The sequence below is a fragment of the Girardinichthys multiradiatus genome, chromosome 7 (assembly GCF_021462225.1).
Source record: "Girardinichthys multiradiatus isolate DD_20200921_A chromosome 7, DD_fGirMul_XY1, whole genome shotgun sequence".
In the NCBI taxonomy this organism is placed as follows: Eukaryota; Metazoa; Chordata; class Actinopteri; order Cyprinodontiformes; family Goodeidae; genus Girardinichthys; species Girardinichthys multiradiatus.
In genome coordinates, this window is record NC_061800.1 from 4,147,881 (window position 1) to 4,174,856 (window position 26,976).

Here is a 26,976-nt window from a genome sequence, read left to right on the forward strand (position 1 = left end):
CATTTAAGATGTTTTCTGTACAGTTAGAAGTTTCACATCATCACTGGGATAAAAACAAACTTGTATGATCAGATAAAGATAACATAATGGCTCATTTATCAATAATTCCAGACTTTTCTTCAAATGATGGTAAACTGGATAGTATTCAAAGGTTTGAACACACTTATTTAATGACCGTCAATGAGAAGGCATCAGCAGCACCATCTACGCTAAAAGCAAACATCTCTTCAAGATATTGTGTTTTCAGCATGGATGTCCACCCAAAGACATCTCCGCTGAAAAGCTGATTCAAAGCAACTTCTTCACCATGGAAACAACCCAGTTAACTGAGTGTTTAAGCTGCAGTGGTGGTACACACCTTAATGTCATCAGTGGTGTTAGGTCTGAGTCTGCCTGGACTCGGGGGGACAGACAGACGCTTCCTGCCTTTCTCCTGCTGGAACAGGTCCTGAAGTCTGCAAGAGAGACATTTAACATAAAACATCCTGCAGCAGGAGCTTTACTGAACAGAAACTGTTTTTAGTCTTTTCCTCGGTTCGAACCCCCGCTCTGTCTGTCTCAGTCGTTGTGTCCTTGGGCAAAACACTTCACCCAACTTGCCTGCTGGTGGTCAGAGGGTCCGGTGGCGGTGGCGCCTGTGTATGGCAGCCTCTGAGGACTTGATAAAGCGCTATACAAGTACAGACCATTTACTATTTGAATGGCCACTGGAAGACTGGGAAATGTTTCACACTTGAATAATCTCCCACTGTAGAATAATGGACCTCACACTTCCCAGCTTCTCTAAGGTAACTGCTGATATCTTCCCTGCTTGGCATGCTGTTAATGCACGCCTGTATGCTCCAGAGCAGGAGACTGAAAGAATGACTGCTTTCATTGAGAAGCCCACACTTGCTGATGATCAGTTAATGATTTGATTTATTTGTTGTTCGTGATTTGTTTTCCAAATGATGACTCATTTGGAAATGGCCTTGTAACCATGGCCTAATCAACCAGGTTGATAGGTAACAACTGCTTCTCTATAGTCATTGCTGATGTCTTTCCATCTTGGTACTGTGCACACAGTCACCCTTCCTGATGACCAGCTCAGCTGCTCTCTTGAATAGCAGAACCCAGCTGCTGCTTACTCTAATAGGTAAACTGTCAGATTTTCCCGATACAGAAACATTTAGAATTTCAATATTTACCTGCTTGTTTGCATGATCTTAGTTAGCAGCTGTAAAGATGTTGAATATAAAGCTTTTATTTAGTTCCATTTGTTGAAATGTCTGATACACTTGTCTGTATGCTGGTTGCATTACATTCAGGAAGCTGAATAAACTCATTGGGCTCCTACCTGCTGTTCCAGGACTGCAGCATTTCACACAGACCCTGTTTCTTCACCACCATTGATTCCAGGATGGCCTGCAGCTGCTGAGGAGAGTCCAGGCCACAGGACTGCAGACGCACCTGAAGCTTGTCAATCCAGCTGCGCAGCTCTGCCTCCTCCATCTGTTCTCACAGATACAAAACATGAGCCCAACCTGCAGTTCAGACAGACTTAGGGAGGAAGATAAAACACCTACATCTTTCTGAGCAAAGAGGTCCTCCATCTTCTCCTCCCGGGTCTTACTGAATGTGTCGGTCTTCAGGGAAGTGAGTCGGTCATCGATGGCCAGGTACACCTGAACCACCCTGTTGAGAGAAAGAAGTGAAGCAAAGAACATGGTCAGAACACCATCTGACCTGTTTTATGTAAATCAGTTTGGTTTCTGGTCAGGATCCTGTAGGTGGTGTATTCTCAGGACAGGGAACAAGTAGGACAGGCTGGCAGGTTAAAGTGTTCAAGTAGGTAGAATAAGAGGTGTTTTCTAAAAAGATATGTCTCCAGGTGTTTTAGACAATGCAGAAACACCCCTTCTTGTTACTCATTTCATCTTAATAGAACCAGTCAGAACAGTCTGGACTGGGACTGCTGTGTTAATAAGGGAGGCAGAAACAGATCATGTTCACACCAGAATCAGAATCAGCTTTATTGCCAAGTTCGTACATACAAACAAGGAATTTGACTCCGGTACACTTTGCTCTTTGGTTTTGTTTTTGTATTGCAGAATATACAAATGTACTATGTACAATATACACATATATAATAAAAAGGTGCGTTTGCAACATCTGTATGCTATTGTTCTGTACTCTATTGAATGTTCAACAGAGAAACAGCCTGGAGGAAGAAACTGTCTCTGTGGCGGCTGGTTTTAGTGAACAGTGCTCTGTAGCAGCGGCCTGAAGGTAAAGCTCTGAACAGTTTCTGAAAAGAAGAACAGAATATAAACCTAACGTGAACAGTCTGGTACCTGACATTATCAACAATAATGGGTCAGAATTTACTGAATTCTGCGGGAATGCTACCTTTCTCTAAAAGAGATTCAACTTTATCTGAGATCATTTAGTTAGAGCATCATTTCCATTTGTCCCTGGAAGCCTAAAGAAAAGCTGATGGGGACTTTTTCCATGACTTCTGAAAAGGGTGAAGGATTCTATCAACCTTGAATCCATGTCTCTGCTGAACAGGGTCAGTGGACCTGTATCTACTTACTTCTGAGAGAAGTCCTTCAGGTCCTGCTGCAGATTGGCTTTGGAGGGGCCCAGATTCCTGATGAAGATCTTGGGACGAGGAAGACAGATCTCCAACAGCCTTACGGAGGTGTAGCTGAGGAAAACAAGAACAAGCCAAGTTAAGAATTATCCATTTACTGAAGTATAGTGTAGTTACTCTGAATTATAATAAATAAAGGCTTCACTTGTCTTCTTGAAATCTGATCTCCATGTGTATCTGCTGGAGCTCAGATACAACAGAGCAGAGAAAAAGACTAACCTGAAGGAAGCCACCATCTGGTTGTAGGAGAAGTACTGGTGGTAGTCTTTGTGGATGGAGTGTCCACAGGGCTCTGCATTGGCCCGTCTGGTGTACAGGTGGCCATAGAAGCGAAGCTCCAGATATTTGGCGAAAGACATGGACCACGAGTCGTTGGATAGAGGCACCACTGGAGTCACCTGCAGAGGGCAGCAGGGAGTGAATGGACACCTAACCACAGGGTGAGCCACCTCTTGCTCATACAGTGGACTGAATTAGAAACAAACTGGTACCACTACTCATTTTGGTTTTTATTGAAAAAGCCCCAGTTTGGGTTGTTTTAAAACAATAGATTTTCCGACTCCCTGTCAGCAAGTTGTAGTTTACAGCGTTGGTTAGAAGTGACCATTGTTCAGTAGTTTCCTGTTATTCTCTCAATCAGGCAGAGAAAACTGGTATAAAAAGATTTTCCCCCTTATTAGCATCACAATAAATAATGTACACATGGGCATGGGCTAGTTCAAAAAAGATGTTATCAAGTGTTTACTGTGCAGAATATTGCACATTTTTGCTATTCTGCTCTTCATTGGGTAACCTAAGTATAACAAGAAGATACCGGCTGGTTAATTAGTTAAGCTGCTGTCACCACGTCTTATCTCGCCCCTCAGGCTGGTGTTTAATCAGGCACAAATTTCAAAGTGACACATTAAAGTGAAGATAGCGCTAAGGGGAACAGAGGGAGAAACATCAACCGAGCCTCCATTACCTAAAAACTAACTCTGGCTCACCTGTTTGCAGATGCGGCACCATGAGTAGTTGAGAATGGTGTGCTGATAACCTGGGACGGGGGAATCCAGCTCCTTCAACACAATTTGCACACAGCCGCTACCGTGCACGAAGCGGCGGATGTGATGCACCATGGGAGTCTCACAAAACATGCTGGGGCACTGGTACGAAGGCCTGGAGGGCAAACGCACTGTGAAGCAAACAGACACTGAAACTGGCTGTGGTTGATTTAACTGCATCTCACCTGAAACAGTACCGCTCAAGGAACACGCCTAGCGAGAGATCGTTCTTGCCATAAAACTCCATGGTGACAATCCTGTTCAAAGATGCACACACTGAGTACAAACAATGATCAGTTCGGATTCAGATGTTCTGCATGTGAGCAGTTTACCATGGGCTGACGCAGGGGTTGGGAGCATTGTTGGACTGAAGAGAGGAGCTGCTGAAGAGCACACAGAGTCTCTGATGGTTGATTGGGTTCAAACAGTCAAGCTAAGAAGAAAAACAAACAAACATAAGAATCAGGTACAGCTATAAATCCTACCATTAAGTTCTTCTAAACTAATGACTGGGTGGATCCTGTTGTGCCCCAAGCCATGAATAAAAACATGGGTAGAACATGGACTCGAACTGTACACAAAGATGCTGATAGGTACCTCTCTGCATCTTTAAATGCAAGCATTAATCCACCCTTCCTCCAGTCCAGGAAGGAGGAGTCGCACCTGGAATCATCGTGTTGTCATTCAGCCACTAAAACAAAACACTTTGCTGGCCGAACCTCATTCTCTTCCACACGACTCCCAGAGGGCCGGACAGAGAGGCAACAGAAAGTCACTTTCAAAGTTATGTATGATCTGCTGCCCAAATAATCCAGCGTTCATGTACAAGGGGTAATTAAGAGTATCTTGAACGTTCCTTTCTAAGGTTCTGCAGAGAAGCAACCTGCGTGCCACAGAGTTCCCAGCAGTGACCCTTGCCTCTAATCACGTTGAGAGAAGCAGTTGTGTCAGGGTAAGAGGTGGTGTTTGGGCAGAGAAAATGTGTTACAGAGTTCCAATCCACATAGTATTTCCTTAAATATTATTATACTGAATAAGAATAGCTTAAAACATTTAGTGAATTATCCAGAATGTTGTTTATTCAGAATGTATTTATTCATCTTCTATACCGCTTCGTCCATAGTGGGTCTCAGGGAAGCTGGTGCCTATCTCCAGCAGTCTACAGGTGAGAAGCAGGTTACACCCTGGACAGGTCGCCAGTCCATCGCAGGGACACACAGACATAGAGGACAAACAACCATGAACACACTCATTCACACCTAAGGGTATTTAGAGAGAAAATATGACGTAACGGTCACATTTTTGGACTGTGATGCACGGGGAGAACATGCAAACTCCATGCAGAAAGACCCCTGGCCGGGAGTCACACCAGGACCTTCTTGCTGTAACAGTGCTACCAACTGTGTCAGTTTTCCAAATGGTGGGCCTGTGCCTCAAGATAAACCTTGGTTTTAAAACATAGAGAACACTGAATGGTAATATTGATTTTATTGGTTAAGGTTTTTATTAGTTTTCTGTTCCTTCATTTGTATATAGTGCATTAGTTTCTTTATTCCTTCATTTCACTTGGTAGTTTTAGTTGAATTGTTTTAGCCTAGTAAAAGAAAAACTGAAATATGTTTAACTTGGAGTTCAATTATTTTTGTTAATAAATTCTTATATTTTCAGGAGAAATTGTTATGCATTTATTCCATGTGTGTGCAGTTTGTTGTTCAGTAATGCCAGAACCCTTATACCAACTATTAAACAAACTTCATCTGCTTATCTGAATTAAGCCTATTTAGAAGGTCCCACACAAACAGCAAATCATACACTATGTAAGAAACACTGCAGAGCACAGAACCTAGGCCAACGAAGCAGAACATTTGCAGGAGGGACAGTTTCTACTCCCTGTTTGCATATACCGGTAATATAATATTAACTTATGAGGGATTATTCATAAGTTTACCCCTACCACTGCAGCCACCGTGAGTGACGGTGGTGGCAGGGTTTGTCCTGTAACCAGTGGGTTGCCGGTTCGGACCCCCGCTTTGTCTGTCACAGTCATTGTGTCCTTGGGCAAGACACTTCACCCGACTTGCCTGCTGGTGGTCAGAGGACTTGGTGGCGCCTGTGTATCGCAGTCTCACTTCTGCCAGCCTGCCCCAGGGCAGCTGTGGCTACAATGTAGCTCACCACTGTCAGTGTGTGAATGTGTGTATGAATGGTTGAATGACTGCTTGTGGTGTAAAGCGCTTTGGGGTCTCTGGGGACTTAATAAAGCAAGTGCAGGCCACTTACCATATTAGACTTTTAACCATTAGAAAATTTACTTAGTTATACTTGTTTTTCTTTTTTCCATACTTATACAGGCCTCGAAAATTATTAAAGCAAATCTCATGCTTTTCCCGACTTTACCACACTACATAGGAACCCTGAAGGCTGCGGCCAGCGTGGCCAAGACATAAACAGAGCAGCTCAGTCAGAGGAATGGACCTGGCTCATCCTAGAGTTTCCTTTAGGGAAGTACACAGACTTACCAACTAGCAGCCATTTGGTTCCAAGAGCATGGGTCTATAAAAAAGGCCTCCCGAAGAACAATCAGAGCTTCTTCAGTAGGTCCTGAACATACACTGGTTTTGGAGAACCAACTTGGCTGCATGAGTTCCAACTCAATGAATAAACTGCTTTGGGTTATTGATGAAACAATAATAAAGCTGGGTCCATTCTAGTTTCAAAATGTCTTAAATATCAGCAGTGAAGGGTTCTAAAATACAGTACAGTACAAACAAGCATACTGCGTAATGCCCCACCAAATGCAGGCTGCTGTACAACTTTCAGAAAGACAATCCAGATATCCTGGAGGAATTCAGATTTTAAACGGGTCAAAGAAACTGGAAGGAATCATGCTCTCAGTATGCTGGGAACTAATGCATAAAACTGTACCTTTTGGGTCCAGTTCATGTCACCATGTTTGCCCGATTTCTCCTCCTCACTGTCTGCCTTCCCGAGCACCTTGACTGGGATGTCTGCTACCCGGTTCTGGCTGCTGCCAGCAGCTGCAGGGCCAGCAGAGCCAAATGGATCGCCTGTTTCTTTCTGCCGGATTCGGCCTCCTTTTGCTCTGTAGTCTGCCAACATCCTGGCAAGATCCTGGCTGCTGCTCAGGTGGTCCACAATGCAGGTCGTGGTGAGACCATGACAAGGCAGAACATCAGTGGGTCTCGGCTGTGCGTTACCGTTGGTCTGTCCGTTGACCAAAGAGGAAGGAGCAGAGTCTTTGAGCAGCTGGCGTTTTCTGCGTCCATCCAGCTCCTTTAGGTCCTTGTTGAGGAGAGGAGACAAATACACCTAGAGGAGAGACAAATGCATCCGAATGTTGAGAACAAACCCAAAAAGGCATTAGTTTCGTAGTTCAAGACTATAAACAGCAGTACCTCTTCAGGGAAGTAATCCCTGCTGGGGCAGTGCATGCCCCCAGGCGTGAGAAGGAACGGCTCTTTGAATGTGATGAAGGGGGAAATGCACAGGATGATGTCCTTCAGCTCGTGCTTAAACACAGCAGAGATGGACTTCAGGCGGTCATCAGATGAATCCACATGTTCGGCTACGAACATCCCTGTGTCGTCCTGCAGAGGGTCTCGGAACATCTTAGGAGTGGGAGTCAAGGAGCGCTCTTCAACCTCCAAACCAAGTGACCCCTTTCCCGCCATCTCCCCCTCAGAGGTGCCAACAAGGGTGTGTGAGCCCACCTCCTGTTCCTCCTCAATGAGGAACTGAGGACAGATGGACAAAGGAGGTCGAACAGGGCTGGAGTACAGAGACGAAGTCCTCATCTCTGTGTTTTCAGCCTCCTCTTGCACAGAGAACAGAGTCGATTGTGGGTTTTGTATATCTTTGAGAAGGTCTAGATCTTCGTTTTTTGTTGAAGACTCTAAAAACAGTGCTTCTACAGATTGTTCTCCCAATGTAGAGTTCTCACTCACTGCGGTTTTCTCCATACTATCTCCATCCATCTCTTCGTCTGTAGCAGAACCCTCCAGGAGGCATGGGAAGGAGCTGCTCTGGGGTAAGCTGGGTGGCATGGCAAACTCGTCCATGAGGAAGGAGATCTCCAGCTGTGAGTGGTAGGCCACGCACACCATCAGCATGATGATATCTTTCACCCTGGCTAGCTCATACTCTGATGCACCACGCAGTTTGATGGAGCATCCCAGATGAGGAGGGCAGCCGTCGAAGAACATCAAAGTCTTCAACTCATCTGGAAACAAACACAGAGAAATGACTGCTTGTCCACAGGTGACAGTAGCAGCATCAACTGATGGTTCTTACTGTTGGGCAGAGTGAAGGGCTGCATGTAGAACTTGTGGCAGGTTCCCAGACGAGGTTTGGTGAGGAGCTGGTCCATGGACATCACCAGGTCCCCTTGGGTCATCCGACTCACTCTGTCCAAGACTTGCTACCATGAAAAAAGAACAAATTAGTATAATTTAAAAATTAACCCAGCAAAAAACAACTGGACTTAACTTGATCATTCAACACCGACTACTTGGAAGCCTTGAGCCTTATGAGATAACTACAGAATCATGTTGCCACCACAGCAGAGCTTGTTCAACATTGGCATGAGAAGGATTTGACTCTATCAGCATGCACAAGACACGGAGACTCTTGGACAATGGTCTTAAGAGAACAAGAGTTGCAACTACGCCATTTTTATTTCTTCTAACAAATGCTCCCTCTGATTGCTTGGAATGTATGGAAGAGCCTCTCCAGAGAAGAAAGGTGAGTGATACCATAGGTCCTCTGATACACCAACAGTGAAGCGTTCTGATCCAATCCATTTGTAAAAAATATGGTGGGTTTCCTCTAATTCTGCCCAAGAACACTACTTTAAATAGGGAGAGATAAAATGATGCTCCGAAAGAAACTTTTTTCCATAAATCGGTGGTCTATCCAATAAAATGGAACATCATGATAAGAGTGATTCTGAAGTGGCTGAAAGATAGTGTAATTCTGGACCTGTTGCCCAGTAACTGCCCTGATTTGGACCTCGCTGAGAAGGGAACCGGAGGTTCATTTTTAAAAAGAGCTTTAGAAACACCAGATACTAAGAACGGAACTAGTCCAGTCAGGGTCGGGTTCAGAAGTTCACATTCAGCAGCATGGCTGCCAAAGGTTCTGGCAGTCAAAAATCACTGCCAGAACCTTTGGCCACAACTATGTTAATCAACAAAATCAACTGAAATCTATATGGAACACAGCATGTAGCTTTCTTCATAGCTGTTTGAAGTAAACATGAAGCAGAACAGTCCACTGTTTGTGAAAGATCCTGATGGACTGCCTATGCTATTACTGCTGTGACATGGTTTATTTTTTCTAAACTAAATGCACTACAAATAAATACCTTGAAAAATGTATATTCTTATTTTCAACAGTTGTTTTTAAACTCTGACTTATCTGGTGGATATATGCTACAAGACAGAACTAGTCCAGTCACAACTGTTATGAGGAGAGAGCTTTAGATTTCTTCATCCACCATACTTCCACAGAGGATGTGAAAACCACCTGATCCCTTCGATATGCTCGACTGACCGATTTGACGTTGATGACCAGCGTGATGCCGTGCTCCAGCAGCATGTCCTGAGCTATACGCGACACCGTCTTCTCCACCAACACCAGGTTGGGCCGGACGTCTACAATACGCTGAACGTAGTTTTTCAGAAACTCCCGCTCCTGTAAAGGAAACACCAGTCTTAGAATAGATAGGTGACTAGTTTGCTCTTGTGTCTTTGCATCCTCCTCACCTGCAGCACGATGGGTTCGATGCAGGTGAACTTGGTTTCTTCTCTGTACAGGTACTCGATGGAACACTTCAACAGCAGGATCTTGGGGTTCTTGATGTAGGAGTTCATCTGATTCCAGGTCAGAATTATACTTTAATAAGAGAACTTCCAACACAAGCCTGTCTGTGAATGCTTTGATCATCAGAATGTTCCCCTACAGTACTCCTGGAGCAAAGAGGTGACAGATGTTCAAATATTTAAACCTAAAAATCCAGGCAGAAAGCCTCTACCTTCTTGTGGGCGATGTTCTTGGTGCACATGAAGCCATTTACCACCATGGAGTCAAACTTCCTGCCTCCAGGAATCTGAGCCGCAAAGGGAGAGAAGGTTTATAAAATCAGTCAACATTATGCAACACAAAGTGATTTCCAGGTTTAACAAAGCACCAATGGCTAACCGCCCTGCCACACAGACAAAACACGTAAAAACATGTTCAAATGCACTAAAAAACATCTGTTTAATATCAGACATGAGCATGAATATGGTGCAGGAAACACTGTCAATTTCTACCCCATAAACACACAGGACTAACCTTAAAAAAAATCTGATAAACAGCAACAAATAAATACATAAATAAATAACATTTAAAATAAAATAAAAAATATGGTGGACATATTTCTAAAACTGATGAAAGAAAATCAAATGCATAAATAAAAAAAAGGACAAGAAAGGTACACATAAGTGAAAAAAGAAATAATTGCTAAAACGTTAGACATTATGTTTGCTATGGAAATAGATAAAATACCACAAATGAAGAGGTGTATAAAAAACATCAAATATAATTATTTAATTACAATCACTTTTTAAACTGTAATTTTTTAAATCTTAGAAAAATGCTAAATTTAAAATGTGTCCACAGTTTACTTTTCAAATAAGAACACTGTTTTCAGGAGCCACATTCTAGAAGAGAGAATAAAAGGTTCTCTCTTCTAGAATGTGGTTTGGCCGTACGTTTTACTTCCAGCAACTGGAACTGAGTATTCTGGAGAGAGTTCGTCCAGTAAAAACACAGCGGACCACTGGGAGCTTTAGAAACTTCTCTCCTCCCTCGACTGGAATGTGAGAGTAAAGAATGTGAGCAGTAAAACAGTCTGACCTTCTTGATGTGCACCAGCTGGCGGATGTCCATGTCGTCGTCACACTGGCGGACGTCGGGCCGAACCGTCTGGACCACCTGTCGGACCACGGGAACAATGATGTCCCTCCAGGATAGAGACAAAGACTCGCTGTAGAGCAGCTGCTGCAGCAGTGCCATCATGTGGCTGTGGTTGGCTGAGCTGCACAGATCATTTCAAATTAGTCAAATTTAGAGACAAGATAGAAGCTATCAGATAATATGGCAGCACAGTGTATTGGTGATCTCTGCAGTAAATCCATCTATCAATACCTCTAGTTTACCAACATGTTCTCGCCTAAAGGTCCTTAGTTTGTAGACTGCTACAAGAGTTTATTTAAAGATGTCGTCTTTCTGATTTTACAAACCAGGTGAACAGCTAGGGACCAAATGCATAAAAAGCCCTGATTTAAATCACTCCTCATAGACACAAACAGTTCACCACTCACAGCAGCCTCTCCATGGCCATCTTCTCCCCATTCTCCTCTCTGAGCTGATCCAGGGAGCTGTGGTGCCAGCCCAGTGGAGTGAACAGCATTTCTTTGGCCTTCTCTTCCACACGACGGTTGAACAGAGATTCTGCAGCAGAAACAGCAGCTCAGGAAGAGGAAGAGCTCTGTGGAACAACTCAGGCAAAGCAGCAGGGTTGAATTAATGAGGAAATGCTGCGTTCCTACCTTTGATAAAGGCATCACTGATGATGATGTTCTGTCCTCCGTCCTCCGAAAAAAGAAATTCAGCTGAAAGAGTTTGTGCAATAAACTTAATGGAAGTTATTATTATGAGGAAAATGTAAAAATATCTAAGAGTTTAAAGCCTGTGACTGAAGGAAGGCCTGTTTCTGCTACAGAACCCAGACAGCTAACTTACAGTTAACTAACAGAACCGTTTACCTGGTCTGTGAATAGAAGACCAAATAACTGCACTGAAATTTTTATTTTTTTGATGGATTCCAAAATCCTTTTTTAACATATTTCTGGAAATAACTTTTAAAAAGAAAATGTTTTGCTGCAAAAGTTAGCAAGAGGCCAGACATGTGGACAGCAAACCAACACCAAGACCTCATCCTAACTGTTAAGCATGGCATAGTGATTAGAATAGCTTATAGTTAGAGTAGGTTAGGCTATCTTCCTTATTTTTTACCTTCGCCTTCCCCCCTCCCTGTTGGATGGAGTAAGGGGGAGTCAGGTTTAGCCTAAACCGGCTCAGTTATGGTTGAGGTGCAAACACACCCTCCATTTCTGCTACCTGTATGACCCCTTCTCTTTTCCAATGGTTATCATCAGTCAGACATAGAGAGGTATCCCCAATCCTTATGGTTTTTAGTATAACAATGGCCATCATTGGGCTCTAAATGGACGAACTTTATCAGTTTATTATTTTACTTATTGCCCCTACATGTGGCCCGTTCTGGTGTGGCCGGGGTCTGGCAGTCTGTGGTTTGGTCCGGCCTCCCCGGCGGCCCTGCGCCGTTCCGGACCCTTTGTGGGGTGCCTAGAGACGACATTGTTGTAAATAGGCGCTATATAAATAAATAAACTGAAACTACTCGTATTCGTCGTCTTCCGCTTATCCGGGTGCGGGTCGCGGGGGCAGCAGACTCAGCAGAGACGCCCAGACGTCCCTCTCCCCAGACACCTCCTCCAGCTCATCCGGGTGGAGCCCGAGGCATTCCCAGGCCAGCCGAGAGACATAGTCCCTCCAGCGTGCCTGGAACACCTCCCGAGGAAGGCGTCCGGGAGGCATCCGGTATAGATGGCAGGAACTCCCCTCCAACCTGAAGAGGACAAGCCACCCTTTTCCGGTCGAGTACCATGGCCTCGGACCTGGAGGAGCTGATCTTCATCCCAGCCGCTTCACACTCGGTTGCGAACCGCCACAGCGCATGCTGTAGGTCTTGGCTAGAGGGGGCCAGCAGGACCACGTCATCTGCAAAAAGAAGAGTCGAAATTCACTGGTCCCCAAACCAGACTCCCTCCGGCCCTTGGCTGCGTCTAGAAATCCTGTCCATAAAAGTTATGAACAGGACCGGTGACAAAGGGCAGCCCTGCCGGAGTCCAACATGCACCGGGAACAGGTCCGACTTAGTTCCGGCAATGCGGACCAAACTCCTGCTCCGCTCGTACAAGGACCGGATGGCCCCTAATAAAGGGCCTCCGATTCCATACTCCTGGAGCACCCCCCACAGGGCATCACGAGGGACACAGTCGAATGCCTTCTCCAGGTCCACAAAACACATGTGAACCGGTTGGGCAAACTCCCATGAACCCTCGAGTAACCCGGTAGAGGGTATTGAGCTGGTCCTGTGTTCCACGGCCGAGACGAAAACTTTAGGTTACTTTCGTAACCCCGGTTCTCTGAGTAGCATGGGTGAGTGTCTCACATTGGGGAACGCCCTCAGCGTGACCTCATCAGAAGCTCGTATTGCATTACGCCAGCCACGATTGGCTAGAAATAAGCCTGTCAGTGTCAGAGAGGGCAGGGTCCCTCCCCCTATTTATAGGGCTGTCGCTGCACTGATAGTTTATTCAAAACATTCACCTCTTCCTCGCAACGTCAAAGCAAGGAGGGTGACTTGTTGAGACACTCACTCATGCTACTCAGAGAACCGGGGTTACGAAAGTAACCTAAAGTTCTTTTTCATAGCATTCGTTTTGTGTCTCACATTGGGAATGAAAATATACTGACTCCCGTATTGCTCAGCAGATTACACACTGCATGTCAGCAGATTGTAAAACAATCAATCACAGTTCTCTATAGCGCTCGGTGCCACACCGAGTACTGAATGAGCCAGCGATGATGCTGTGACGTCTAGTTTGTAAAACCGAGCAAACATGTGAGGAGACGCCCAGCTGGCAGCAGCACAACTCTCTTGCAGAGATACTCCTCTGAGCAGGGCCCATGAAGAGCTTAACCCCTAGTAGAGTGGGCACGCAGGCCCTCTGGAGGCTGAAGCCCTTTTGAACTATAGGCTAAGGAGATTGCAGCAGTGATCCAATGGGCGAGCTGCTGTTTTGACACCGGTTTCCCATAATGATTCTTAGCCCAGGAGACAAACAGCTGGTCACTTTTCCTGACCTGTTTTGTTCTCCCTAGGTAGATCTGTAAAGCACGTATCGGACAGAGGTTGTGCAGCTTCTCCTCTTCCTGTGAGGAGAAAGGAGGGGGATTAAAAACCACCAACTCAATTGGAGAGTATGACCCCAACACTTTAGGCTCAAAAGCAGGGTTGGCGAGCAAAACCACCCTAGTTTTGTCCGGAGAAAATTTTGTGCAAGAAGTATGCACTGATAAAGCGTGGATTTCTCCCACACGCTTAGCAGAGGCCAGTGCCAAAAGGAGTGCTGTTTTTAGAGTTACTATCTTTAATTCCACCTGATCCAATGGCTCAAAGGGTGGGCTAGTAAGAGCATCCAGCACTAGTGGCAGATCCCATGATGGAGCAGTGGGTCTTGAAACGGGGAGCTTCCTGCTTGTATGAACCGGCCCACTAATGGGTCAGCACCCATTAGTGGGCCGGTTCTGTCCTGCAGTTTTTCCTTCAAAACCTACATGGCAGGCTGAAATTGCAGCTAAGTAAACCTTAATAGTGGAAAAAGCTTTTCCCTTTTCAATCCGGTTCTGTAAGAAGGCTAAAATCACCGCCACAGAACACTGAAAGGGGATTTCTTGAATTTCAGAGCACCATTTTTCAAAAACAGACCATTTGCGCTCATACAAAGATCTTGTAGCAGGCGCTCTGGCATTCTGTATTGTTTCAATGACATTCTGAGGGAGACCTACAGATTGCAGATTGAACCACTCACGGGCCAAGCCCACAGAGCCAGATGTTCTGGGTGGGGATGGAATATTTGTCCTTGTGCCTGAGTGCAGGAAGAGGCCACAGCTCCTGGCAAAGGAACTGTTATTTCCCCTAACCAGTGTTTTGCTGGCCAATGGGGTGCAATAACGATCATTGTCAGGCCTTCTGCTCGTACCCTGGCTAGCGTTGGTGCAATGAGAGCTATTGGGGGAAACGCATAGAGCAGAACACGAGGCCAGGTGTGGGCTAGTGCGTCCACCCCCAGAGGTGCGTTCTGATCGTGCAGGGGGAAGAACAGGGGGCACTGATTGTTCTCCTGTGAAGCAAACAGGTCCACTGATGGCTGACCGAACTTCTGCCAGACCAGCCTGGCCACCTCCGGATGGAGCTTCCACTCTGCATACAGAGGATTCCCCCTGGAGAGAAGGTCTGCTCCACAGTTCAGTGCTCCTGGGATGTGAGTGGCTCTCAGTGACAGAAAATGTCTGCTGCTCCAAATTATGAGTTTGTGAGTCAGCCTGTGGAGCCTCAGTGACCTCAGACCTCCCTGCCTGTTGATATAAGCCACCACAGTGGTGTTGTCTGTTCTGATCAGCACGTGGTGTCCCCTCAGGATAGGGAGAAAATGTTTTAACGTCAAGTGAACAGCCATCAGCTCCAGGTAATTTATGTGAGCCGACAGCATGTTTGGGCCCCAAGACCCATTCGCCATTTGTCGTTCGCATATACCTCCCCAGCCCGACAGGGAGGCATCCGTCGTGACCATCTTTCTGTTTTGCACGACTCCGATCGGAACACCCTCGGTCAGCATATCGGCATCCCGCCAAGGACGTAGTGCTCTTGTGCAGGCTGTGGTGACCCTCACTCTCTGACGGAAGTGTGGGTTCAGCCTCTGATGAGAGGCCACCCATCGTTGGATCCCTCTCATGTGGAGCCGTCCCAGCGGGACTACTACTAATCCTGAAGCCATCAGCCCCAAAAGCCTTCTGCAGAGTGTGAACGATACCAGATTTCCTCTGTGAAACATGGACAAGCAGTTGAGCATGGTTTTCACTCTGTCCTCTGTTAGTCTCACTCTGGCCTGGACTGAGTTTAGAGAGAAACCTATGAAGGATATGTGTTGAGAAGGAAGCAGGACACTCTTCTCCACATTTATTTGGAAACCCAGATCCATCATGTGCTGTGCTAATACAGCTGTGTGGTCTGCAGCTTCTTGGTGGGAGGACGAGGCGATCAGCCAGTCGTCTATGTACATCACCACGCGGATGCCCCGCCTCCTGAGCGGACCCACAGCAGCCTCCGTGCACTTCACAAACACTCTGGGGCTCAGAGACAGTCCAAAAGGGAGTACGAGGTATTCGTAACAGTTTCCCTGAAATGCAAATCTGAGAATTTTTGTGTGGTGGGTATATGGGGATGTGGAAAAAAGCATCCTTGAGGTCGATTGAAGTAAACCAATCGCCGGGACGTAGGAAGCGCAGCAGGGAGGTGTGGGTCAGCATCCTGAATTTGTATTTTCTCAGATGCTTGTTCAGCGCCCGGAGGTCTAAAATTGCACGCATCCCCCGCCCGCCTTTCTTCGGAACGAGGAAATAGTGCGAATAAAAACCGACGCTGCATTGTTCGTGGGAATCAGTCTTATCTCTTCTCTAGCAACGAGGAAATTGCCTCCTGTAGGAAAAGAGCGGCTTCCCCTTCTGCTTGTGACTGAATCACTCCCCTGAAGCATGGAGGGGATACAGCAAACTGCAGCCTGTATCCCCTTCCTTATTGTTCTTAAAACCCACTCTGAGTCTGTGCATTTTTCCCAAAGATTGATTTTCAGTCAGGCGGCTGACAGGCCAGTCTTTGGAAAACGGGTTGAGAGCGCCGCCTTCTGGCGCTAGGTCGCAAAAAGCTCCGTCTTGTAGTGCGCATGTGCGCGGTATTGGCTGCGCAACAGAGCTGCTCACACTCGGGAGAGGTCTCACTCCTTCCGAAAAAGGCGTTTATATTTTTCAATGTTTTTAACTGCGCCCTCGGCTCGTGGCCTGGATGCGGCAGTTTGTGAGCATTTATTTTTGTTGAACAGATAAATGTGCTTGTGGGACGTGAACGGCTCGTGGCCTGGATGCGGCAGTTTGTGAGCATTTATTTTTGTTGAACAGATAAATGTGCTTGTGGGACGTGAACGGGGGTCGCTGTGGAATTCCCCATAATGAACACAGTCTCTCAGTTTCTTCGTGGCGTGCTGAGCAGGCTCGAACGTCCTCTCGGTCACGCACTGAAATCGGCTGAACTCCGAACGGCCGTGGAGGGAAGTGATCCCTATTCGCTCCCTCCATCCAGGGAGGAGGTCAGGCCAACCGCTTCCTCCTTCTTATCACCTGAGTGGAGGTGGGAGGTGGCTGGTCGGGGCAAGAGCTTTCGAGCTTCCTCTGCTACTGTGCCTTGGAGGCAGAGGGTTTCTGTGGAGCCTGAGCAGCTGATTGCGCTTTCGGTTGTCTCGGGATCCTGAAGGTGGGGGGGAAGCGAGCTGCCGCCTGGGTAAAAGTCTGGCGCTGGGGTGGCGGGGCCGTGGTCCCAGTAGCAAATGTGCGTCTGGGGAGACACAGCTTCAAGGCTTCATCATCACTCTTCTTCTCCTCCCACCTTTTTTGCGTCGAGGTGACCGCTGCTCCGAACAGCCCCTGAGGTGTGATGGGGGTGTCCAGGAGGTCCTCCTTCTCTTTAGTGGAAAGCATGGTGAGGTCCAGCCACCTGGCTCTCTCCTGCAGAACCATGAGCCCCATGGTTCTGCCCAGAGCCTGGATTGCCACTTTATGGAGGTGAAGGCAGTGATCTGTTATGATGCACACTTCCTCCCATAACGCAGTGTCAGGTGAGGCGGTTATCTGCTCCTCAAGTTCCGCCTGATAAGCCATCAGCAGCGACGAGGCGTTCAGAGCACGGACTGAGAGCGCCACAGCCCTGTAGGACATATCCGTCAGGCTGGACTGAAAACGGTCCGCTCTTGAAGGGAGGGCGGGACCACCCGCTGACATGGAGGTCTTTGGGTGTAGGTGCGCTGCCACCGCCGGCTCGACTGGTGGCATCTGGCGGAGACCGCTTTTTTCCATCCCGTCACAATCCAGCACTGAACTGCCAGCCACCGGGTGCTTCTCCTTAAAGGGCTTGTTGCGCCAGGAGACGGCCAGTTCTTCCATTAGCTCCGGAAAAAACGGCAAGAGTTGTCTGCCTGTTTTCCGTGCTTTTGGTAGCTTCTTTCCGTCGAATCGGGAGCGGACTACCTCCGCCTGAACCTCGGGCCACTGGATGTTTAACTTGGCAGCAGCGCGTTTGCGCACGTCCTGCAGGTCAAAATCCAGCTCATGCATATCATGACCGGGTTGGCCCGCGCCTGAGGAAATGGGTTTTGCAACCCGTCCTGACGGAGGCGGAGATGGGTCATAATCCTCATCGTTATCCGAGAAGGGCATTTCCGAATACAGGTCAGAGAGTTCATCGTCTCCCGCCATCAGGAAATCCAGCGGGCCGGATGCGGGGCCGTGCTTGGACATTTCAGGTGGCAGAGGGTCCATGGCGTCGAGGATTTCTCCCCAACTTGGTCAGGCTACTGCATCGGTGGTCAGAGAAACCGCTTGATCGGCTGGTTCTTGTACGGATGCTGTCGAAGCCAACACTGGGTCGTTGCTGGACAATGTCGACTGACGGGCCAGACGGCGACGGAGCATCTTGAGGGAGAACCGGCTACAGTGAGAGCACTCTTCCCCGGGCTCAAAGGCTGCTTGAGCGTGTTTCAGACCGAGACACAGTTTGAAATTGTATTGTCACACGGGCAGGTTCGTGCCTGTATGCTCTCCTCAGTTTTTGTGGAAGACTTGGCAGTCTCCATGTTTGAAGGAGATCTGGCTGTGAGGCTACGAAAAGGAAAAGAAAACTAGCTGGTGACAGCTAAGCTAACCAGGTGTGGCTAGGTTGGGGGGAGCGTTGCGGCTTCCCTATGGGTAGCTTACAAAGGAAGTATTGCTACTCTGTAACGGACAACCGTAGCAAGTAAGTTGACCCACTTTTTTTTTTATTTTGAGTATTTCTACTCTTCCCGTGGTATTTCTACCGAGGGAATAGCTACTCTCCGTGATACTGGACAAACCCAGAGCAAAGCGCCCGGTGACCGAGCTTGCGCGCGTGTCTGTGGACACTTTAGCTAGGCTCCGAAGAGAGGCCGTATCTAATGGAGAGCTAGTTAGAACTTCTGCTCGTTGCGAGAAGAGGTTTTTGAATAAACTATCAGTGCAGCAACAGCCCTATAAATAGGGGGAGGGACCCTGCCCTCTCTGACACTGACAGGCTTATTTCCAGCCAAGGAGCTTCTGATGTGTCACACCGAGGGCGTACCCCAATGTGAGACACGAAACGAATGCTATGAAAGAGAACCACACTGCTCCTCCTGAAGCCGAGGTTCGACTATCAACCGGACTCTCCTCTCCAATACCCTTGCGTAGGCCTTACCAGGGAGGCTGAGGAGTGTGATCCCCCTGTAGTTGGAACACACCCTCCGGTCCCCCTTCTTATGAACGAGGACCACCACCCAGTCTGCCAGTCCAGAGGCACTGTCCCCGACCGCCACGCAATGTTGAAGAGGCGTGTCAACCATGACAGCCCAACAACATCCAGAGATTTGAGGTACTCAGGGCGGATTCTCATCCACCCCTGAAGCTTTGCCACTGCGGAGCTTTTTAACCACCTCAGTGACTTCAGCCTGGGTGATGAAAGAGTCCAACCCCGAGTCCCCAGCCTCTGTTTCCACCACGGAATGCGTGACGGCAGGATTGAAGAGATCCTCCAAGTACTCCTTCCACCGCCCGATAATGTCCCCAGTCGAGGTCAGCAGCTCCCCATCCCCACTGTAAACAGTGTTGGCGAAGCACTGCTTCCTCCTCCTGAGGCGCCAGACAGTTTGCCAGAATCGCTTCGAGGCCAACCGGTAGTCCTTTGCCATGGCCTCACCGAACTCCTCCCAGGCCCGAGTTTTTGCCTCTGCCACAGCCCGGGCCGCAGCACGCTTGGTCTCACGGTACCCGTCAGCCGCTTCAGGAGTCCCACAAACCAACTACAGCCGATAGGACTCCATCTTCAGCTTGACAGCATCCCTTACTGCCGGTGTCTACCACCGGGTTCGGGGATTGCCGCCGCGACAGGCACCGCAGACCTTACGGCCGCAGCTATGGGCAGCAGCATCGACAATAGATGCAGAGGACATGGTCCACTCGGTCTCTATGTCTCCAACATCCCCCGGAATCTGATCAAAGCTCTCCCGGAGGTGGGAGTTGAATACATCCCTGACCAAGGGCTCCGCCAGGCGTTCCCAGCAGACCCTCACTATGCGCTTGGGCCTGCCAAGTCTGTCCGGCTTTCTCCTCCTCCAGCGGATCCAACTCACCACCAGGTGGTGATCGGTGGACAGCTCAGCCCCTCTCTTCACCCGAGTGTCCAAAATATGCGGCCGAAGGTCTGATGATATGACAACAAAGTCGATCATCGACCTCCTGCCTAGGGTGTCCTGGTGCCAAGTGCACTGATGGACACCCTTATGTTTGAACATGGTGTTCATTATGGACAATCCGTGACTAGCACAGAAGTCCAATAACAAAACACCGCTCGGATTCAGATCGGGAGGCCATTCCTCCCGATCACGCCTATCCAGGTGTCACTGTCGTTTCCCACGTGGGCGTTGAAGTCCCCCAGCAGAATAATTGAGTCTCCGGGAGGGGCACTATCCAGCAAGCCCCGACAGGGACACAAAGAAGGCCAGGTACTCCGCACTACCGCTCGGCCAGTAGGCCGAGACGACAGTCAGAGACCTATCCCCAACCCGAAGGCGCAGGGATACGACCCTCTCATCCACTGGGGTATACCCCAACACGAGACGGCTGAGCTGGGGGGCAACAAGCAAACCCACACCAGCCCGCCGCCTCTCCCCGTGGGCCACTCCAGAGTAGAAGAGAGTCCAACCCCTCTCAGGGAGATGGGTTCCAGAGCCCACGCTGTGCGTGGAGGCGAGCCCGACTATTTCTAGTCGATATCTCTCGACCTCCCGCACAAGCTCAGGCTCCTTCCCCCCCAGCGAGGTGACATTCCACATCCCTAGAGCCAGCCTAAGCATCCGGGGATCGGGCCGCTGAGGTCTCCACCTTCGTTCGCCACCCAATCCTCTTTGCACCGGTCCCTCACGGTTCCACCTGCAGGTGGTGGGCCCACTGGAGGATGGCCTCGCGTCTCTCGTTTGGGCTTGGCCCGGCCAGGTCCCGCGAGGGGCAACCCGGCCACCAGGCGCTCTCCAGCGAGTCCCGACCCCAGGCCTGGCTTCCGGGTGGGACCCCGGCTCCGCCGTACCGGGCGACGTCACGTGCCTCGATATTTTCGTCCTCATGAGGGATTCTTGAACCGCTCTTTGTCTGACCCATCACCATAAACTGAAACTATCTCTGTAATTATGCTGCTATAGGCTTAGGCTGCTGGAGGACATAATGACCACTTTCACCCATTTCGCTACATTCACACACTACTCTCCAATTTTGCATTATTTGCTGTTATTTCAGCTTCTAACTTTATGTTCTCTCTCTTTTCTCTTCCTAGAAGCTATTCCTGGCCTGACTCTGTGTCTACCTGTGACACCTTTCTGGAGAGGGGCATCGTTCAAGCTTCTGCTGGCAACAACCTAATGCTCACCTTATACAGATGATCCACTTGGCCCTGTCTTTCAGTGTTTAACCCTTTCTCTCTCCTAGATATAGCAATTGACTGAGCTTTTACTGTAACTAATTATATGTGCTTTCTTTCAGACTCTAACCTTGAAAACTGGTTCAAAGTTGATCTGTTCTTTCTTTCTAGGTGAAACGACTAAAGGAGCTACATCCGCTAACATTTACTTTTCCTTCCCATAGAAAGTACTCCTGGATCAGATGGCAGATGGCCGCTCACATTGAGCCTGGTTCTGCTGGAGGTTTCTTCCTGTTAAGGAAAGGAGTTTTTCCTCTCCACTGTCGCTACATGCATGCTCAGTATGAAGGATTGCTGCAAAGTCAGCGCCAGTGACTGTCCACTGTCTCTACATGCTCATCCAGGAGGAGTGAATGCTGCAAGTCACTGACTGGATGCAATCTGCTGGGTTTCCATAGATAAAAAAACATTTTATCTAATTTGAATAGATAACTGAATCTGACTGAACTGTTCAATGGTTAGGATTAATTGGAATGTATGTACTTGACTTTGTGAACTGCCTTGAGACGACATGTGTTGTGAATTGGCGCTAAATAAATAAACTGAATTGAATTACAGATCCCTCCACCTTGCTCTGTGCTACAGCCCTCCCTCCACAGCTCCTCCACCCCAGGGTAGCCCGCTGTGAACGCACAGCCTACTCTATGTCATTGGTCTTCTTCCGTTTACCCTTTTTTGTTTTCTGAGCAGGTGACACTCAAGAAATAGTCAGATTTCCTGTAATGTTAGGTTGTTTCTCCGCCATTAGCACAAGTGCAGCACACCGGCAATCCTGAGCTTGAATGATTGTATGCGCTGTGCGAAGGAGGGGTGTGAGCAGTGCGTACACAAGCGTGATTAACACTGCTCATACATTGCTCCTAGGTCTGATTTGTTGTTTCTGACCAGAAGCAGTATATTTCTGCAAATGGCAGTAGGACCACTGGGAGGAGCCAGAGGAGCTTGATTTTTTCATCGATTACTGGTCCCATATTCTACTGTCAAATCATAGTGAGAATTTTAACAAATATGTAAACAATACATTTTTACAAAAGTTTAGATTAGACCAGAGTAGACTCAAGTTGGTGCAAAAACTGCAAAAGCCCTACAGAATCCATAAGTAAGATCTTTGGTTCTACATACCTTTCTGGTCTGCAGGAGGTGGCACGTGTGGGTACTTGGACCGCTTCTTAATGTGAAAGTTCACATTGTTCTGCTCCATGTTGAGGTTGATGGAGGCGGCAGAGTCGCTGTCCACCGCTGAGTGGAAGCTGCTGACCGACGTCCTCTTGCTGGGGCTGGCAGAGTCTGGACACAGGCAGATTTTAAACACACCGAAACCAAAGCTGCCACAAGCAAAGCTTTGCCATGCTGTCAGGTATGAGATACCTACTTGGCACGGTGTAGTCGGACTCGTAAGCAAGTTGCTCTGGGTCACTGTCGTCAAACTTGATGTCTTTGAACCAGGATGGCTCTGACTGTCCCTCAATGGAATTGATGCTGTCGCTGTCTGGAGAAGGTGTTTCAGAGAATTCTGTGCTCTACAATACAGATGGAGAGGTTGTCACAGTCTGCACATCTTTCATTTAAGCACAAAACCAGTACAGTGGTTGGTAACACCTCCACCCCACCCACCAGTGGAATCAGTCAATAATATGAATCAATATGGCAAAGAATTAGATTAGCATCCTGACAAACATGTCAGTTATTTCTGCTCCTGTGTGTTGAGTAGATGGGTTCCTACCTGCAGGGGGCGATACAGAGCATACTCATCCCTGAACAGCTGGTCATGGTGGGTGACGCAGTCGAGCCAGCGACCGTCTACTAATGCCTGGCCTATTGCAATAGCCTGGGCCCTGTGGCGCGCACACACACACACACACACATGCACACAGACACACACACACACACACACACACACACACAAAGAGCTTTAAAAAGAAAGTAAAGGCAGACACTGACAGGTAAAAACAGTACAGCAATAGCTCAGATCAGGTTAAAGCTTAGATGTATTTATCATAACAAGGCAGAAAGAAGTTAAAAAATAACTTCAAACCTTTAGAAAAAAACTGCTAAAACATGAATTTTAAATTCAATTAACACAGAATATACAGGTCCTTCTCAAAATATTAGCATATTGTGATAAAGTTCATTATTTTCCATAATGTCATGATGAAAATTTAACATTCATATATTTTAGATTTATTGCACACTAACTGAAATATTTCAGGTCTTTTATTGTCTTAATACGGATGACTTTGGCATACAGCTCATGAAAACCCAAAATTCCTATCTCACAAAATTAGCATATTATTAAAAGGGTCTCTAAACGAGCTATGAAACTAATCATCTGAATCAACGAGTTAACTCTAAGCACCTGCAAAAGATTCCTGGGGCCTTTAAAACTCCCAGCCTGGTTCATCACTCAAAACCCCAATCATGGGTAAGACTGCCGACCTGACTGCTGTCCAGAAGGCCACTATTGACACCCTCAAGCAAGAGGGTAAGACACAGAAAGAAATTTCTGAACGAATAGGCTGTTCCCAGAGTGCTGTATCAAGGCACCTCAGTGGGAAGTCTGTGGGAAGGAAAAAGTGTGGCAGAAAACGCTGCACAACGAGAAGAGGTGACCGGACCCTGAGGAAGATTGTGGAGAAGGGCCGATTCCAGACCTTGGGGGACCTGCGGAAGCAGTGGACTGAGTCTGGAGTAGAAACATCCAGAGCCACCGTGCACAGGCGTGTGCAGGAAATGGGCTACAGGTGCCGCATTCCCCAGGTCAAGCCACTTTTGAACCAGAAACAGCGGCAGAAGCGCCTGACCTGGGCTACAGAGAAGCAGCACTGGACTGTTGCTCAGTGGTCCAAAGTACTTTTTTCGGATGAAAGCCAATTCTGCATGTCATTCGGAAATCAAGGTGCCAGAGTCTGGAGGAAGACTGGGGAGAAGGAAATGCCAAAATGCCAGAAGTCCAGTGTCAAGTACCCACAGTCAGTGATGGTCTGGGGTGCCGTGTCAGCTGCTGGTGTTGGTCCACTGTGTTTTATCAAGGGCAGGGTCAATGCAGCTAGCTATCAGGAGATTTTGGAGCACTTCATGCTTCCATCTGCTGAAAAGCTTTATGGAGATGAAGATTTCATTTTTCAGCATGACCTGGCACCTGCTCACAGTGCCAAAACCATTGGTAAATGGTTTACTGACCATGGTATCACTGTGCTCAATTGGCCTGCCAACTCTCCTGACCTGAACCCCATAGAGAATCTGTGGGATATTGTGAAGAGAACGTTGAGAGACTCAAGACCCAACACTCTGGATGAGCTAAAGGCCGCTATCGAAGCATCCTGGGCCTCCATAAGACCTCAGCAGTGCCACAGGCTGATTGCCTCCATGCCACGCCGCATTGAAGCAGTCATTTATGCAAAAGGATTCTCGACCAAGTATTGAGTGCATAACTGTACATGATTATTTGAAGGTTGACGTTTTTTGTATTAAAAACACTTTTCCTTTATTGGTCGGATGAAATATGCTAATTTTGTGAGATAGGAATTTTGGGCTTTCATGAGCTGTATGCCAAAATCATCCGTATTAAGACAATAAAAGACCTGAAATATTTCAGTTAGTGTGCAATGAATCTAAAATATATGAATGTTAAATTTTCATCATGACATTATGGAAAATAATGAACTTTATCACAATATGCTAATATTTTGAGAAGGACCTGTTTTTTTTACATGTAAGCATTATTTTAATCAGCATATATGCAGTTTTGTGCTATTTTCTGGCTTCATGCATGCTAGCAGGATTTGACCAGGACTGTTAGGAGCTTCATCATGTGCTAGTGGAGATTCAGTCATTCAGGACATAGCAAATCCAAAAAAGGTTCAAACACAAAACAACTGGATTTCAGTTGTTGTATCTTGTTGTAGCTAAAGACGTTTCGTTCTTTATCTGAAGGGCTTTCTCACTTTGAAGTTAGTGAGGGAGAAGTTCCAAGCTTCAAGGCTTTGTTTTATAACATTTCTTGGAACAGCTTCGTTATGCAAGTCCAATTTCCCCCCAAAAGCTGCCAATGTGCAGCTACCCACCAAGCAATCTGTTCTCTCAATAGTTTGGTATATGAAAGAAAGCCCTAAATGTTTACAAGAAGGTGAATAAATGCCTCTGCCAGTGAGATTATACCTGGTGGAGATGGTGCCATTCCTCAGCAGCCAGTTAACAAATTCCTTTCCCACGATGCAGTTAGGGTAGGTCCTCAGCCAGTATCTGTGGTCCTGGAACTCCATCCCTGTGTTGTTATGGCAGATTTTCTTCCACAGCTCCTTCAACTGGGAAGAATCCTGAAACAAACAGTTTTTGTGATCTTATTTAGACTGGATGAGAGGACATGAGAAACATCAGAGGGACAGAACAGACCAGGGTGCATCCAACATTAAAATTTTACGACACTGCTGCTAAAGAATATCCCTCCATCCAACCATTATATAGTTAGGAATATAAGACATCAGCTCATTTGATGAACCAAGCACACCGTGTGTTGTACCACGGCAGCTCCTTCGTTCTGAGTTTAGTCTGAACACTGCAGAACCTGGTGGACTTGTATTTAGTGTATTAGAACATCCAGCAAGGTCCTCTCCTCATGTGTTGGCTTCATTAACTCTTCAGTGAGATGGATTGAGGGGGTCATGAGCAATTAGTATAAGATCCAAACTATCCCTTCAAGCACATAGTTTTCTCACATCAACTGACAATTAAAACCTACATTTAAATTTAAACCTCATTAAGGCACACAGGTCTAATAGTCTGACAGAAGGGTGTTTTAGGGCCAAAAGCCCAGGCTCCTGGCCCCCAATGGAGCCCTATCCAGCCTTGGAAGTGTGTTTAGAGATGCAGTTAGCTCACCCAATTTTGGCAGTGAATTTCACTATAACAGATTAAAGAAACTAATGCCCCTTTTCCACTGGCTCCACCTCACTCCGTCTCTCACTACTCAGCACAAAACCAGTGTTCCACCTACCCACTTTGACCACAGTGAAGTGGAAGTTTTAGGTTGAATATTGGATATTCATGCTCCGTGGATCAGCGGAGTCTTCCTCCTGTTTGATCCGAAGCAGGCAGTCTGATTATGGGCAGCTGCTCTCTGCCTGCTCCCTCCTGCAGACGCTGGTTCTCCTAAGGACCGTCAATACATTTCCGAGCCAAACACGCTGTTTCATGGTGGTATTGTTTTCCGGGATTTAGGATATTATTACATACAGCGCCCCTACCTGCATGTTTTTTTTTCTTTTCTTTCAAAAGTCAGGCATGGTTTCGAATTTGTAAACAGTAAAATTATATTTAGGTTTGACCCGCTCCGGCCATTGTGGTCCTTAATATTAATGTAGTCACTCTTGAGTTATATTAACTTTTCCCTGCACTACCTCAGTGAAAACCTTCTAATTTCTCCTGATCTAACGTAAAATCAGTGAGAAGCAGTCTGTTTACATCTCATGTAGCTCCTACTCAGCCCTGGTTGTATCTGCTCAGGAGTAGGGACCAAAAAAAAAAAAAAAAACAGTAACGGGAACGCTCGCAAATAGGGCCAAGTGGAGTCGAGCCGGGCTAAGAGGAGCCAGTGGAAAAAGAGGCACAAATGTCAGTAACATGAAGAACAAAGCACAAACCAGCAGGATCTTCCTCTCCTCCTCACTGTGGTCCAGCTTGGTGCCGCTCTTGGTTCCTGACATGGCTCGGCTGGTCGGTGGACTGACCGAACTGTCATAGGTGGGAACCAGGGTGGATCCAGAGCGATCCAGGGATAGGTTGGTCACACTGGCAGACCT

The 26,976-nt window shown here is 47.3% G+C and overlaps 1 protein-coding gene across 6 annotated transcripts in view; it reads right to left on the reverse strand.

Moving 5' to 3' along the window:
- pikfyve (phosphoinositide kinase, FYVE finger containing) overlaps window positions 1-26,976 on the reverse strand; it is a 53,581-nt gene that overhangs the window by 14,348 nt on the left and 12,257 nt on the right. For all 6 annotated transcript variants that reach the window (XM_047370627.1, XM_047370626.1, XM_047370624.1 and 3 more), the window contains 22 exons: window positions 26,818-26,974; window positions 25,337-25,494; window positions 22,902-23,013; window positions 22,551-22,698; window positions 22,301-22,465; window positions 11,292-11,354; window positions 11,064-11,193; window positions 10,597-10,777; window positions 9,731-9,805; window positions 9,462-9,569; window positions 9,250-9,390; window positions 7,990-8,116; window positions 7,095-7,918; window positions 6,604-7,008; window positions 4,011-4,111; window positions 3,864-3,935; window positions 3,622-3,793; window positions 2,855-3,033; window positions 2,576-2,689; window positions 1,566-1,674; window positions 1,337-1,491; window positions 359-455 (listed from right to left, as the gene is read on the reverse strand). In XM_047370627.1, coding sequence (XP_047226583.1) covers window positions 359-455; window positions 1,337-1,491; window positions 1,566-1,674; window positions 2,576-2,689; window positions 2,855-3,033; window positions 3,622-3,793; window positions 3,864-3,935; window positions 4,011-4,111; window positions 6,604-7,008; window positions 7,095-7,918; window positions 7,990-8,116; window positions 9,250-9,390; window positions 9,462-9,569; window positions 9,731-9,805; window positions 10,597-10,777; window positions 11,064-11,193; window positions 11,292-11,354; window positions 22,301-22,465; window positions 22,551-22,698; window positions 22,902-23,013; window positions 25,337-25,494; window positions 26,818-26,974 — 3,793 coding nt within the window. The remainder of the gene's footprint in view (window positions 1-358; window positions 456-1,336; window positions 1,492-1,565; window positions 1,675-2,575; window positions 2,690-2,854; window positions 3,034-3,621; window positions 3,794-3,863; window positions 3,936-4,010; window positions 4,112-6,603; window positions 7,009-7,094; window positions 7,919-7,989; window positions 8,117-9,249; window positions 9,391-9,461; window positions 9,570-9,730; window positions 9,806-10,596; window positions 10,778-11,063; window positions 11,194-11,291; window positions 11,355-22,300; window positions 22,466-22,550; window positions 22,699-22,901; window positions 23,014-25,336; window positions 25,495-26,817; window positions 26,975-26,976) is intronic.